Source organism: Rhinopithecus roxellana, chromosome 10 (assembly GCF_007565055.1).
Source record: "Rhinopithecus roxellana isolate Shanxi Qingling chromosome 10, ASM756505v1, whole genome shotgun sequence".
In the NCBI taxonomy this organism is placed as follows: domain Eukaryota; kingdom Metazoa; phylum Chordata; class Mammalia; order Primates; family Cercopithecidae; genus Rhinopithecus; species Rhinopithecus roxellana.
This window is the reverse complement of record NC_044558.1, coordinates 68,652,279-68,669,314: the sequence shown is the minus strand read 5'-3', so window position 1 is coordinate 68,669,314 and position 17,036 is coordinate 68,652,279. Positions and strand designations below refer to the sequence as shown.

Sequence of the window (17,036 nt, the reverse complement as noted above, 5' to 3'; positions counted from 1 at the left end):
ATTTCTTTTTCTTCTTTTTTCTTTTGGTTTCTCTTCTCGCTTCATTTCATTCATTTGATCCTCAATCGCTGATATTCTTTCTTCCAGTTAATCGAGTCGGTTACTGAAGCTTGTGCATTAGTCACGTATTTCTCGTGTCATGGTTTTCATCTCTGTCATTTCATTTATGACCTTCTCTGCATTAATTATTCTAGTTATCAATTCTTCCACTCTTTTTTCAAGATTTTTAGTTTCTTTACGCTGGGTACGTAATTCCTCCTTTAGCTCTGAGAAGTTTGATGGACTGAAGGCTTCTTCTCTCATCTCATCAAAGTCATTCTCCGTCCAGCTTTGATCCATTGCTGGCGATGAGCTGTGCTCTTTTGCAGGGTGAGATGCGCTCTTATTTTTTGAATTTCCAGCTTTTCTGCCCTGCTTTTTCCCCATCTTTGTGGTTTTATCTGCCTCTGGTCTTTGATGATGGTGACGTACTGATGGGGTTTTGGTGTAGGTGTCCTTCCTGTTTGGTAGTTTTTCTTCTAACAGTCAGGACCCTCAGCTGTGTGTCCATTGGAGATTGCTTGAGGTCCACTCCAGACCCTGTTTGCCTGGGTATCAGCAGCAGAGGCTGCAGAAGATAGAATATTGCTGAACAGCGAGTGTACTTGTCTGATTCTTACTTTGGAAGCTTCCTCTCAGGGGTGTGCTCCACCCTGTGAGGTGTGGGGTATCAGTCTACCCCTAGTGGAGGATGTCTCCCAGTTAGGCTACTCAGGGGTCAGGGACCCACTTGAGCAGGCAGTCTGTCCGTTCTCAGATCTCAACCTCCGTGTTGGGAGATCCACTGCTCTCTTCGAAGCTGTCAGACAGAGTCGTTTGCGTCTGCAGAGGTTTCTGCTGCCTTTTTTGTTGTTGTTGTTGTTGTTGTTGTTGTTGTTTAGCTGTGCCCTGTCCCCAGAGGTGGAGTCTACAGAGATAGGCAGGCTTCCTTGAGCTGCTGTGAGCTCCACCCAGTTCGAGCTTCCCAGGGGCTTTGTTTACCTACTTAAGCCTCAGCAATGGCGGGCACCCCTCCCCCAGCCTCGCTGCTGCCTTGTGGTTAGATCGCAGACTGCTGTGCTAGCAATGAGGGAGGCTCCCTGGGCGTGGGACCCTCCCGGCCAGGTGTGGGATATAATCTCCTGGTGTGCCCATTTGCTTAAAGCGCAGTATTGGGGTGGGAGTTACCTGATTTTTTGGGTGTTGTGTGTCTCAGTTCCCCTGGCTAGGAAAAGGGATTCCTTTCCCCCTTGTGCTTCACAGGTGAGGCAGTGCCTCGCCCTGCTTCAGCTCTCGCTGGTCCGGCTGCAGCAGCTGACCAGCACTGATCCGGCACTCCCTAGTGAGATGAACCCAGTACCTCAGTTGAAAATGCAGAAATCACCTGTCTTCTGTGTCGCTCGCACTGGGAGTTGGAGACTGGAGCTGTTCCTATTTGGCCATCTTGCTCCGCCCCCATTCCTCATCCTTTTTTTCCTCCCCTGTTCTTCACATACATGCTATCACTGACACACACACACACAGTCCTGTCTGGACTGTCTCCTTGAAATATGCCAACTTTAAATCTATTGATTTTTATCCATTCTTTCAAATCAAGTGATAAAACCTTTTAAAAAATGAAGTAATCAGTACTGTTTAATTCATCTGTTTGTTTCAGAGGGGGTTAAGTGTGGCATTTTATATTTGCATGGTGGAATAGAATGAGCCCAGACTTTGGAACCTGACCTTCAAGTTATAATTCTGCCACTCTATTGGAGTAATTCTAGTTGTAACAAACAATCCCCCAGATGACAGGGGCTTAACACAAAAACAGAGTGTTTATTGTTCACATCAAAGTCAAATGTAGCATCCCTGTTCGGCACATAATTTGGGGTTGGGCCTCTGTCCTTTGCAGTTATCAAGAAACCCAAGCCTGACAGAAGCTCTGCCATATTCCACAGGTAGACTCCCGCATCATCCTGAGCATCAACATAGATAAATGGTAGATAAGATGAAGAAAGTACTCATGCTTCTTTACCACTTTGGCCTCAAAATAACTACATCAGTTGTGCTCACATGCTACTGGTCAGAACTCAGAGAGTGGAAAGTATCGTTTCTGGCTGGGTAGCTATGTGACTTAGGCAAATTTTCAAATCAACTTTTTTTTTTCTTTTTTACATTTGCCATCTCTAAAATCAGTTGGATCTTACAAATGCTGTATCATAATTTCATTGTTGAATTTTTTCTTATTAATACATAAAATATTGGCTCACCATACAATCGATGGCATCTTAGATTCAGGAAAATAGGATCCTAATACTTAGTTTATATAATTATGGTTAAGATTAAATAAAATAACATATATAGATGTTACATAATTTTTTAGCATTGTTAGATCATAAATTTTAATTCTTGTATCTTCCCTTTTTATTTGGGATTTTCTTAAAATAATGCCCTGATATGAGAAGGCATGACTTTTCTGTTATTATACAGTTTTATCACTAAAGTAAAGCAGCTTAGGGCACTTTCATTTTCCTGTGGACACTAAGATATATTCTATGCAGTCATAGTCACCATCATCAAATATTCATTAAGCATCCATATGCCAATGGATCTGGATTGAGCACTATATAAAGTAAGTTAAACAGATCTAATCCATTAAAGTATAAAAGAAACAGTTCTTGTTTTAGACAGGAGCTTTACTGCCATGGTGAAGGGCCCTAGAGCTGCTTACATTATTAATCAGTTCTGCATTTGCTTCAGACAGAAACATAGGTCCCAAGGTAACTCTCGTAAATCAGGAGGAAAAAAATCATCATTAATTTTGGCAATCCTTGAACTCATGGATTGATATACCTTGATGTTCATTTTTATAAGCTGTGCTTTGAAGTGTTTTCAGACTGTATTTGCACATACTACTTAGTTTATATATAGTTCACCGAAATTCAAAGCTTAACTTTGGAATCAAGTTTTTCTTCATTGGAAAAACGTTTGTGAGTTCCATTGTACTCCTTGTCAGGCCTTATTGAGGATTTAGGACAATACCAAGGAAAGGCCATTCAAAATCCTGTTTTCTTTGAAAGAAAAAAACTTATATGTAAACCATATTGATTTCCTAAAGCAACCTCAAGGTTGACTCCACCAGAGTTTATCTAAAGCATATTGTTAAACACTTTGTAGGGCTGGAGAAAGATAGAGGTGATGGGGCTACAAACACCAAAAACATAGAGTATTTAAAAGGATATATCATCCTTTGAACAAAAAGAAAATAGTTTTCTAGCCAAACCTTCAAATATCATGTAACTTGGGCCACTCATATTACCAAAAACACTTAAACGTAACACCTTCCTTTACAAAGCATAAACCGTTTACATTTAGAATTTACCTGAGGATGATTATAAGTTGCTTCAGCAACAAACACTCATTTAGCCTGTACTGGGCTTGACACAAAATGTTTGAATATTTTAAATCACAAATAACAGGAAAACCAAACTCAAAATGGCTTAAATGCTAAAATGAAATAATTATTTTCTCTTTTAAGTAGCCCTGGAGATACAGCCATTTCTGGATTAGTTTATTGGCTTAATGAAGTCATTCCATCCTCCTGCTCTGCCATCCTCAATATGTTGGCTCTTAAATTGTCTTCCCTTGATTTCATGATGGCTGCTGCAACTCCAGGTAGCCAGAGGCAGAGAGAAGGAATGCCCTTTCTCAGGGCTGTTTTTTAAGAGGGAAGAAAGCTCCTCTAGAAGGGCCCTTTGCAGATTTCCTTTCACAATTCATTGTCTGTTACAAGTCTCTTCCTAAATCAACTGCTGGCAACATGAATGGAATTATTGTCATTAGCATAGACTAAACAAGATTGGTATTTCGTCTCTTGAGTCACCTGATCACAGAATACCTAAAGAACAAGCAGGCTTTTCTTAGTAATAAAGAGGGGAGAATGGCTGTTCCGTAGGCAGCCAGCAGTATCTGGCACAGTAGATGATTAAATATATCTAAATATGTTTGATCCATATTGTAAAGAGCAAAGATGTTTTACATAAAACAAATTCCCGTATATTTCTCCAACTTCCCTTGCTCAGTTTTGTTAGTAATTGCTGCATTCTTCCAGAATGGCTAACAATTGGCAGAATTGATCTTTTGAATTTTGTTTTGTCTGATGCTTGCCTTCAAACCGATGTGTTAGTGACCAAGTAATGGTACAATTCAGATGAGGGTGAAGACGGGAAAGAGGTCTAGGTAGCACAAAAACAGTGGGAGCAATCCTGAGTATGATTTTTTTATTTACTTTTTAAATAATTAGTTATCCATTCCTAAAAGTTAATGGAAAATTTATGTCCTTGAAGTTGAAAAGTTTATATATGGAAGTATATATTTGTATTTCATATCTGACCTTAAGAATTCTTTAGTGTGTGGCAAAAGGATCCGGCCAATGGAGACTGTAGGATAAAGAACTTTTTAAAAATGAGTGAACAAAGTTACACTTATATAATTATAATTCAATTCAAACTTTCAAATACTGTGAGACAACTGACTAACTGGTTTTAGAGCCTGTGAGCTTCTAAAAACTGTTATCCATTATTTTGGATGAATCATCATGAGACCAAAACAGTTCTCCTAGAGTCTGGACGAGATCTCTTGGGAAATGTTTAAAAGCTTACCAAAAAGTTTTACTATGGTGAACATGATATATCACTCCTTTTATTGAGATCTACTATTCTTTAAATAAAGCTTTATAATACAGGTTGAGCATCCTAAATCCAAAATGCACCAAAATGCAAAACTTTTTGAGTGCTGACTTGACGTTCAAAGAAATGCTTACTGGATCATTTTGGATTTTCAGATGTGGGATGCTCAGGTGGTAAGTATAATGCAAATATTCTAATTTCTTAAAAAGTCCAAAATTAGAAATAATTCTAGTTCCAAACATTTCAGATAAGAGATATTCAACCTGTAATGTCCATGAAGATCTTGTACATTTTTATTAACTTTTCCCAGTTATTTAAAAATTTTGTTGCTATTGTCAGAGGCATTTTAAATGCAGTTATGATATACTGTGTGTAAAAGAAGTCTATTGATTTTTATAAGTGCCAAGAACCTTGATAAGCTCTTTTTAGTTTAGTAGTTTCTAATACTATTTTCTCAAATGAAGACCATATTGTCTACAAATGCTGACAGTTTTGGTCTTTCTTTGCCATATTTATTCTTTTTCTTGTCTGAGTGCAGTGGCTATGGCCTCTTGGACAAAACCAATACACATAGTAGTCACGATTGTATTGTTCCTGATTTTAATGGGAATGTTTTTTAAAATTTCACTATTAAATATTACATTTGCCATACATTTTTGATAGACTTCTTTTAAAAAGTTAAAGGAGTTCCCTTTTAGTCCTAGATTGCTAAGCATTTTTATAATAACTGGGTTCTAAAGTTTATCAAATGCTTTTTCTTGTATCTATTGAGGTGATCATATGACTTGATTCCTCATTAAGTCTTATGCATATTAAGTATTTGGTTATTTTTGCCTAATAAGATAGTATTCTAACTGATAGTATAACTCAAGGCATTCATTTATTAACTTTAATATGCAATGTGTACTTTTTATAGTTATTGGCACCCTACTTACTTATGTTAATACTACATTAAATTTTTCTATCTATGGTCACAAGTTGCTTAATGATGTTTCAGTCAACAATATACCACATATACCATAATGTCCCTTAAGATTATAACACAGCTGAAAAATTCCTGTTGCCTAGTGACATCATAGCTGTCTTAATAGTGTAGTGCAATGCATTACTCACATGTCTGTGGTGATGCTGGTACAAACAAACCTATTGGGCTGGGCTGCTAATCATATAAAAACATAGCACTTACAATCATGTATAGTACAGAATACTTGTTAATGGTAATAAATGACTATGTTACTGGTTTATGTGTTTACTATAACTATAGTATGTTTTAAAAGTATACTTTTTATAATTATTTTAGAGTATGTTCCTACTTATAAAAAATAAATAAAAAAAGAAAGTTAACTGTAAAACAGCCTCAGGCAGGTACTTCAGGAGGTATTCCAAAAGAAGGCACTGTTACCACAGGAGATGACAGCTCTATTTCTGTTATTGCTCCTGAAGACCTTCCATTGAGACGAGATGTGGAGGTGGAAGACGGTGATACTGATGATCCTGACCCTGTGTAGGCCTGGCTAATGTGTGTATTGATGTCTTAGTTTTCAACAAAAAAGTTTAAAAAGTTAAAAATTAAAGATAGAAAAATATTTGAGATAGAATAAGGATATAAAGAAAGAATTTGTGTACAGCTATAGAGTGTGTTTGTGTTTTAAGCTAAATGAGCAGTGTTATAAGGTCTACAGTAGTGCACATAATGTCTTAGGCCTTCAGGTTCAGTCACCACTTACTCGCTAACTCACCCACAGCAACTTCCAGGCCTGCAAGCTCCATTCCTGATAAGTGCCCTAAACTGGTATACCATCTTTAAAATGTTTTATACAGTAGTTTTACTGTAGCTTTTCTATATTTAAATACACAAATACTTACCATGGTGTTACAGCTGCCTACGGTATTCAGCTTAGTCGCATGCAGTACAGGTTTGTAGCCTAAGAACGGCAGGCCATTCCATATATCCTAGGTGTATGGTAGGCTACACCTTCTAGGTTTGTGTATGTTCATATGTACACTCTATGGTGTTCATACAAAGATGAAATCACATTCTCAGAACGTATCCTGTTGGTAAGCAATGCATGAATGAATTTATAATTTATTAAATAGTATTCGATGCTTACATATTGAGTGTAAAAAAAGTTGAATTCATGAAGTAGATAGTAGAATAGTGATTACCAGGGGCTGGAGGTGAGAGGATGTTGGGGAGATGTTGGTCAAAGGATACAAAATTTTAGTTAGATAGGAGGGATAAGATTAGGAGAACTATGGTACAGCTGATTCTAGTTGATAATATATTCTTGAAAATTGCTAAGGAGTAGATTTTAAGTGTTTTTACCACAAAAGTTTGTGACATGTAAATGCATATGTTAATCAGCTTGATTTTGGCTTCCATTATATATTCATATTTTAAAACAACATGTTGTACATGATACACAATTTTTATTTATCTATTAAATATAAATGTTAGGAGGGAAGTGAAAAAAGTATTTAAGGTCACCTGTGGAAATATATCAAGAATGAAAGTAATTAAAGACTAAATCAGGGTAAAAGAGAGATAAAAGCCAGAAAAATAAAATGAAGCCATGTGTCAGAGTAATAAAATGATTTATTATCAACCATAAGTTCTTGTTCAGAAGTTAGAGATCAGCTGCAAATTTGCCTCTCAACTTCCTAGTTGCCAAAGAATACAAGAGGATTTTAATAACATAAAGTTTCAACACAATAAAAACAAAACTGGTTGTTCCAAAGTAACATAGTATTCTGGTAGGAAAGATCCTCCTGAGAAAAATTTGTCTCATGGATCCTCATAAAGAAGAAAGCATGATTGCATAGACTAAAAATTGGCTTACCTTCTTCAAATTGAAGAAGGTAATGTGGGGGGCACTATGAGGAATCAGAATATGGGGGGAACTATGAGGAATCAGAACAGCATGGAAAGTTTGCCTGGGAATGACATTTGCAACAAGTAGTTGATGAATTGGAAACATGACCCTCATGTTAGGATAGGCTCAGTAAGAGATATGGCAGCCAGTGCTGGGTGGTTTTACTTCCCAGCTAACTTTTGGCAGGTGTTCTGTCTTTTGTTTTAGGGAGTGAAGTCAGATCTGTCTTTAGCTCCTAAGTATTTTAGACTAAAGCGGGGAGGTCTTTATATTTTTATCTTTTCCCTTGCTTTACAGCCTACTTGTTTATACTAAGACTGTAGGTAAGAAGGAATAAATTAAATTAGAATCAGCAGTTTCAGATTACATCTACAAAATGTGTTGCTGGTATAAGCACATTTGGTTTTATTTTTGAGTATCATCACCAAGAGCAATGAATTCAATTCTTGCTTCTCATTTCCAAAATGGGAAGTATCTCCCGGCTGAAACCTTAAAAACAGAGAGGACAATGAAATTCTGAAAAGTAAGACCTGATTATTCTATTTTATCATACCGAGGAGTTAACACGTTCACAAAGACATAGAGAAGAGAAAACCCTTTTTCTGATTGCTCCTCCTGAGGTCTGGCTGTAAGTTGAATGAAGAGGCTGTCATTTACCTGGTACCAGCAGGGCAAATGTGTCACCTTTTTAAAAGATCATCTGTAAAGGGGTACAGCAGGATTGGCAAAAATCAGCTATACCAAATTCTCTCATAAAACAGGCTTGACAGGGATAAATAATCACAAAAGAATAGCTGTGTGCACCTGTGCATGCATATATGCACAGAAAAGGTGTGTCCTAGAAAACAGGATTTCCTAAACTTGTCCTGTGAGAAGTCACCTGGGTTGCTTGTTAAAAATAGATTGTCCAGGCCCTATCCCATACATGCTGAGTCAGTACCTACCTCCAGGAGAGGGGCTCAAGAATCTACATTTTAAATAAGCTCTCCAAAGTTGTTCCTGTAAGCAGATAAGTTTGGAAAACACTTTACTGAAAAACTTTATTGTACACTTAACTAATACAATAGTTATCTTGGCAGTGAATTATGGGTGTTTATTTTTTCTTCTCTGAAAATTTGTTTTCTGTGTTACTGAGAATGAGCATTTCTTTCTTTTGTGATATTGATTTAAAAGTCATATTTGGAAGTGAACTTCAGCTAAATATTCACTCCATCCTGTGTTTATCATTTAAAATGCTCGTCTGTTTTTTGTCCCCTAGTGAACATACATTACTCAGTTGAGTAAATTCCTCATCAGATCAGTCCACTAACATTAAATGTTTTTATCACCAACACGTGAATTTAAATTAAGTTCCAATTAAATAATGTATTCTGCTTACCAAACCTTCTGGAGAACATGACATATAACTAATAAATGGCACTTACAGTAATAAGACTAATTTTTTTTCCCACAAATTAAGTACCTATGACTTATTTCTCTTGCATCTTTGTAGGTTAAAAAAAGATTGGCAAGTTGAAAATACAATGACAGCACCATCAATACTTTGCCTGACAAAGTTCTAAGAATATTTGAAATCAATCTATTCATATATTTCATTAATCCCAACTGATTTCTACTTTATCATCACAGTATATTCATTAATTTTACTACTTAGACATTGCAGTCTCTGCTTTTTACACTGAAAAAGGTGGGTAATAGAAAGAAAATGGTAGATATTTGTGTTTACACTCAGTACCATTACTGTGTAATTCACAAGTAAGTCCTTCACAACAATGACTTTACTAAGCCAAATGAGATGTGTAATGTGTAATCTAGGGTGTGTAGGGATAGAAAGCTTCCTTAATTATGCCAGTCTGTCCTTTGTGATTTTGATTGCTTTATTCTTTATTTCCCTGACAGCTTTATTAACCTCTCAAAAGAGGTATGAATAAGATACTGGTTTCTGGAGTGTGGCAGGTGCTTTTGTCCTTTTTCACTTTGAACCTCCAGTACCATTCTCCACCATCAGTAATAGAATCACATGCATCTTTTTGTGATGTACATAGGTCCTCAGTGATTGCAGTCACTTTAGCTTTACCAGAATTCTAGTAAGTTAAAAAATAAAATTTGGTTCCAATGCAAATGAATTTGCTCCCCTGGAGATATAGACATTTACAACACAGTTTAATTTATGACTAGCCTTTTTTTTTTTAAAGTCAGTGAGCCTAGTTTAAACATTTTGTACTGCCAAATAGAGATCATAGACTATCAGTTTAGGTTCTTATATATAAGGTTTCCAGTAAGAGACACAGATAATTTTTACTTTAAAATTGTGTGGCCTCAGATATTCATTTATTCAGCAAATATTTATTGAGCAATGGCTATGTCAGCCAATATGCAATATTAATTATCTTTCATTTTTAACATGGAAGACAGCTCTACCCTAATTTTTTAAATGTCAAGAACACTGTTACTTATCCAAGTGTAAATTCTACAGTGAAGTAAAGATGATTTCATATTAAAGAGACTTAAGCAGTCTCTTCTTAAGTAAGCAGTCCTTCCCTGATATGTGCCTGTTTGACAAATATAGCACATATGCTAATTTACTTTAGCTACCCGACAAACCAAGAAAACTGGTTTGATCAATTTTTTAAATATTCCACTAGTTATTTGTGAATTGCCATGCCAAAGGAAAATAACAAGAACTGTCTTATTAAAGTAACACGAAGGTGATATATTAATGTGTTTAAGCAAATAAAAATGTCCTATCCTTGATTCGACTGTTTAAGTATTTATAGTTGGTGGTAAAAAGAGGGCATTATAAACCAACTCCAAGGTCTACCAATTATCCTGAGAGAAATCAGGTAAATATCTCCGGAGTTTTTTGTAAAGAGCTAAAATAGAATGCAGCCTTTCTGGAGGGCAGTACAGCAATACATATTAAAGAACTTAAAATTGAATACACTCTTTAACCATTTTACTTTTAGGACCTTATCCTGAGGAAATAATAATGGATGCACAAAGATTTTTCATAATAGCAAAAAAGTAGAAACCACCTAAATATCCAACCATTTGAAATTGGTTAAATAAATAATGGTACACCTCTCTGAGAGAATATTATCAAGCTCTTAAAATGAGATTGAAGGGAAGTATTTCTATTGTTTTCTGCATCTATGATATTATATGTGCTATGCATTCTCACCAGCAACCTTATATATAGAAATGAGGCAGAAGAGATAAAAAGATATGTTCACATCCTTCAGAGAATGAAAAGATAGATATCCATCAGATATCAAAGAAGGTAGCCTGAAGATCAGGATAGCCAAGTGGTATAGAAGAGTCAAGAAGGGGGAGTCTAGGTGACTCTCATAAAATGGTGTACTGGTGTCCCACTGCAGAGTTCCCATATTCATTAATTTTATGAGTTCCCATAAAATGAGTTCCCATATGAGTTCCCATAAAATGGTGTACTGGTGTCCCACTGCAGAGTTCCCATATTCATTAATTTTATGAGTTCCCATAAAATGAGTTCCCATATGCGTTCCCATAAAATGGTGTACTGGTGTCCCACTGCAAGGATGAAGGGTCACTGGGTGCATGGTGTAGAGGCAGAGTGAGTGGGGTTACCTGTTTTGTTAGATATTTGGTATTTAAAACAGAGATGAGCCTCTCAGCCCTGCAGAATAGAGAGAATTTCTTTTCTTTTTCTTTTTTTTTTTTTTTTTTTAAGGAATAAGGGAAGTCGAGCAAGTTGAAAGGCAGAGAGAAGGTAATGGTGATGGCTGACATATCTACAGTGCTTATCGTATGCCAAGCATCATGCTGAGTGCTTTATGCCCATGATCACTCTTAATCCTTAAAATAATCCCAAAATGAAGCTATTTCTTCCCTTCTGTTTTTTAGATGAAACTGCTGATGTTTATAGAGCTGATTATTTGCCCAGACATCACAGAGCTAGTAAATGGCAGAGCCAGGATTTCAATTTTGACTCAGAATCTAACCACTATGCTCAGGAGTAACAGGAAAACCAAAACTGCAAGAACTACAGGGGCTATTTGTTAGAACAAAATTCAAGAAGAGAGAGTCCCTTGAAGGTGATGAGTTGTAGCCTCAGTTTAGAAACTCCACCAAGAAGGTACATGTCTGACTTGCACTATTCAGCATGTTGCATTCATAGCTGATACCGCTGATACCACCAAGACAGAAATATTTTGTGTTTGGTATGTCTGACATAACTGCTGTCATGTGGGGCTGGCTCATTCTGGGCTCTCTAAGCCTCATTTCTTTTGTCATCTGGTAATTCAAATTCTGAAGCGTCCAGGAATCACTTCATGCTATGGATGTCCCTGTGCTATCTATCTGGTGTTGGTGTACTTCCGAATTAAGCTGCATCTCTCTTTCTACACCATGTCCTGTAATACCCATAAGTAAAAGAACATGGAAAATATGGGGGGCTCAGAACAAAGGAGCCCAGTTGCTGCACTGCAGCTATTTATACTCCCTAGTTCATTCTGGCGTAACAGGCAGTCATCGATCCACCATTCACTCAGTTTATTCATTCATTAGACATTTATTGCATCCTTACTCTGTTATAGGCTTGTTTTAAGTCTTAATGATATCAAGATTAAAAGACATCTCTGAAGTGAGGGCAGTAATTGAACAGCAGGCAGGGCCATGGGAGGATTTAATATTCTTAAGACTGGGAAACATTTAAGGTCTTTTTTGGCAGAGGAGTAAAAGCAATGAAGAGAAAAATGGGAGGTATTGCCAAAGTAAGCTCAAGAAGAGAGATGAAAGGATGGACTTCTGACACCAAGAAGAGAGGTGGTGCCCAGCTGTTGATAGGTAGAAAGAAAGAGACTGGCAGGAGTTTCCAGTGAGTGGCTGCCCTTTTCTGTGTAAGGAAGGAGGTGAGGTCACCTGCAGAGCATGCTGGGCTGGAGTAATGAGTGCAAGGAGCACCTTAAATGTTTGGAACAGCTCCCTAGTGGATAGCTAGGGGCCAGGAAGGAGACAGGCCAACTGCGATGGGAACCATGAGTTTATCCTAAGGCCATTGAACACAGTTACATGATTTTTTTTCCTACCAGCACTTAATTGTTAAAGCACCCATCAAGCCACTGGAGAAGACCCTCTTCTGACTGATTCTCCTACTCTTCTAGTGAAGACATTTGTCTCCAAGAGCTAAAATTCTTGGGCCTGAGCTTTCACATGCTAACTGAAATTCATGACTGAATTTTAGAGGATACCAAAGACACAGGCATGGATCCTGCTATGACCTGCTAGTGAGACCATCTGGGTTGCCCTTTGTACAGCCTCAGGGTGAGTCATCTCCCCTGAAGGAAAGAATGTCACGGTGTCAGTCCTTTTCTCTCCCTCTACTGTACCATGTTTTAGGTTTTGGGCTAACATGTTTTCCCTAGTTTGTGGCCTCTCTGTTAGTCAGAATTCTTGCTTACCGGTATCAGAAATGAACTGTAATTTAAGCATATCAAGAGTTTATCAGAAAAATGTTAGAGAACTCACAGATTCTCCTGAAGGGTTAGATAAATAAGCTTAGAGATAGGCAGCCAGAAGCAGTACCTTAAATTCTGCTGCAGGAGAAAAAGCACAGTTGCTGTCCCGAGCACAGGGCTGCTACCAGCACCGCTGGTACCACTGACTAGCAGTGGCTATGGGAAGCTCCTGCCGTAACCTCTACCGTTTCTGGAACTGGCATTTGCTCTCTTAGCCACCCCAGAATGTATTCTGCTGGGCCTGGCTTCTTTGCACCACTAGCATTCAGTTTGGAGCCTGGAGCCAGGTAGTCTGATTGGCAGGGCCTAGCTCAAGTGCCAGTAGCTGAATTTCATGGGAGACCAGGAAAAGGAGTGTCTGTGTTTTTATCTGCTATAGTGGATGTGGGGTCTGGTAGGAGTTTAAAATGAGTGGCCATAAAGAATGACAGATGTCCATTACAGTGCCAGGAAGCACATGAATAAATGTTTCAGTCATTCTGTATTGGGAGAAAGTCTTAGGTCACTGGACACTAAGTTTCTCTATAATTCCTCTGTAGCAGACTAATTTAAATTCTTCTTTCAGTCTCCAGCACTTTGCAGGATGCCTGCAAAATAGAACGCACTCAAGAAATGTTTGTAAATGAACTAATGCTTGTTGAGTATATTCTTTTAACAGATATGTGTTAGGTATTGTATTAGTTCTTACATTGCTATAAGGAACTACCCAAGACTGGGTAATTTATAAAGAAAAGAGGTTTCATTGGCTCACTTCTGCAGGCTGCACAGGAAGCATGGCTGGGGAGGCCTCAGGAAACTGCCAATCATGGCAGAGGAGGAAGGCACATCTTACATGTCTGGAGCGGGAGGATAAGAGCAAAGGGGAGATGCTACACACTTTTAAATAGCCAGATCTCATGAGAACTCACTATCATGAGAACAGCAAGGGGGGAAATCCGCCCCCATGATCCAGTCACCTCCCATCAGGCCCCTCTCCTAACATTGGGGATTACAGTTCGACATGACATTTGGACAAAGACAGAAATCGAAACCATGTCGGGCATATACTGATGAACACTGTCTGTGGGATCAAAATGCTTTACTCAGTAATAAAGAGGTAATCAATCAGAAATAAGGACTGGGCTCCTATATAAGAATCACAATGTGAGTATTAGGATTTAGAGGGAAGAAGTACTGCTTAGATAAGAAGTAGAATGAATCTGAGTCAACTTTCAAGTTCAAGTTGGGAATATGGTGGGTCAGAGGTAGAAAGTGCTGAAGAACTTCTCAGGATGAATTGCAGAGATGGCGGGGATGGGGACACCCAGAGGGAACAGTCACTTGCGGGGAGCAGAGTAGGAGAGCTGTACCTGAAACTCTCCTTACCACTATCTGAGTGGGGCATTTCTAGGCCACTTGCTTGTTTTTAGGGAAGTTATACCACTTGTTGGTTTCCTCTGCTACTCTATTGTATGTTCAAGTTGCAGCAAACAGTTAAATGTACTTTATCTGTACAACTCTTAGAACAGTGTCTGGCATGTTTTAAGTACTGGACAACCATTTATTAATGATATAAAAACAAAGCAATATCCTTTTTCTGATACTTCTACACAGTACATCAGGGATTCCACTTGGACTCAAATTTAGCCAAATACCAAGTATATTCTTTTAATTTTTGACCTTTGGTCTTTTTCTTGCAGCTTCACCTACTTCTAGTTAATGGGATGTTTTTTATGTTCTAGGCCCTGTGCATAGCACAGCAGCTCATCCCCACTCTGTCCCTTTAGAGTGGGCAGATCATGAGTACTGCTCCCTGGGTAAAGTGCCTGACTGCCAGACCCACTAGATGATCTCGACCTGGACCTAGCAGTTCCTCTCTATCTTGTTAACTGCTGTGCTAAATACTCCACCCAGCTTTTTCAGCTATCTTCAGTGTAAGGCTTGCTCCAAGTTACCTTTCATCACTATTGGAAATGAAAATTCTACTTCATGTGCTTTACATAGTTTAAATCATATCTTCGCAAGACCCTAAAAAGGAAACAAGTGGGTTTTCTTAATTCTACAGATGAAGAAAATGAGGCATGAAGAGTTTAATTTTCTTGTCATGGGTCATGGAGCTGACGAATAATAAATTCAGATTTCGAACCCAGGAAGTGTGGTTACAGAGCTCATCTTAGTCCATTTTGTGCTGCTGCAACAGAATTCCACAGACTAATTTATAAAGAACAGAAATTGATTGGCTCACAGTTCTGTAGGCTGAGAAGTCTGAGATCAAGGGGGCTGGCATCTGGTGAGGACTTTCTTGCAGTGTCACCTCCACAGTGGTGGGGGGGAGAGAGGTGGTGGGGAGAAACAAAAATGGGGCAGGGGGTTGGAAACAAAAGGGGGCCAAACTTTTATAAGGAGCCCATTCCATGCTAATGAAACCCTTCCTGTGATAATGTCATTAATTTGTTAAGTCTGCCCTTGTGACCTGATCACCCCTCAGTGGGCCCCACCTCTCAACACTGTTGCATTGGGGATTCAGTTTCTGGCATGATTTTTGGAGCACATACTTAAACCATAGCAAAGCTTGTGTTCTTAACCTCTGTGTCTACTCATTTTCTTCATTTCACAATGCAGTATAAACTATTTTGTCATGAAAAGCATTCTTTTTAAAAGGTCAAACAAGTCTGCATCTTTGCATGCTTCCCTTACAACTTTGGGCACAGCTTGGCAAAAGCCTAGGCATCTAAAATTTAATATCTATAAGTGTAGTATATTCTGTATCTTTTGAAATGGCCATGTAATATAGATTTAGTTCACTATTTTTATAGATTTAGACATTTATAGCTTCACAAACATCTCAGTCTTGCAGACAGAAAAAAATTCTCTGAATTTTGCCAAAATTGCCTGTCTTATTTAATTTGGTCAAGATATGCAGGGATGACGCATACACATCCAGTAATTGAACCATTTGAATGGTATGGAAATCAAATTTTTAAAATCTGAGATCTTCAACTCTGAAAACTCGTATCAGTGAATAGGACTCAGAAAGCTCAATTTGTATGCTTTTGTGAGCCAAAAAGTACATGGGATTGTGTCAAAGCAGGATACTCTTATTTACCTCAGATGATTGAAACCCCACCGGGACAGCCCAGGGCCTGCGAGGGTGCCAGGACATCGAACTACCCTCCACGGCATTCTCTTGGGGATCCAACACTTACACGTCACCAGCAGCAAGAGCTGCTTCATTGCTTCTGTTCCATTTGGAGCTGATGAATTTCTTTTTCAGGTCCACGCTAGTTTGGTTTTGTTATTAATATTGTTTTAAAAAACGCCTTTTTCTGCCTTTGGTAAACTAAAGGTCTAACATATTCCAATTTCTTTTGACAGAGGAAAAGACAAGCATACGAATCTAACCTTATCTGTCATGGCCTGCAGTTAGAAGCAACAAGATCAGTAAGTATTGGTCCCTTTTCAGCCCTTGGCTGACCACTGTTCTTGGGCAGCTTCATGCCACTTGGAATACTGGGGTGACATTGGAAACACGCAGCCCTGGCCACATCTTAGTCATAGACTGGGAGAGGAGTCAATCAAAATCTGCATTGTATAGAATGTATTCTTTTTTTCTAATCAAAACCAGCAGATCTTTTTTAATAGCCAACGAATTTTATAATGAATGCATGTATGAATGATTATTTTCTGCCTTTAAGAAAGTTTTAAAAGCTTTTCTGTTATACAAAAAACAGTTTATGGTAAAAAATTAGAAAACATAAGAATAAGGAAAATAATCTGTATCTTAATGATCCATAAATAATTTTGCAGTCCTTCTGAGCTGTTTTTCTCAAAAAAATATGTATATATACACATTTTTTATCTTTCAAAATTACCACTTCACAGTTTTATAATTTGCTTTTTCCCTTTAATATGTAGCAAATGGATTTATGGCAATAAACATAATTCTTTGACATTTTTAACAACCACATAATATGATATTGAGCAGATAGACAATAAACAGT

The 17,036-nt window shown here is 37.9% G+C and overlaps 1 protein-coding gene across 4 annotated transcripts in view; it reads left to right on the top strand.

Moving 5' to 3' along the window:
• The window catches only part of ANO6 (anoctamin 6), a 228,461-nt gene that overhangs the window by 128,309 nt on the left and 83,116 nt on the right, over positions 1 to 17,036 (top strand). For all 4 annotated transcript variants that reach the window (XM_030938982.1, XM_030938983.1, XM_010382272.2 and 1 more), the window contains one exon: positions 16,411 to 16,476. In XM_030938982.1, coding sequence (XP_030794842.1) covers positions 16,411 to 16,476 — 66 coding nt within the window. The remainder of the gene's footprint in view (positions 1 to 16,410; positions 16,477 to 17,036) is intronic.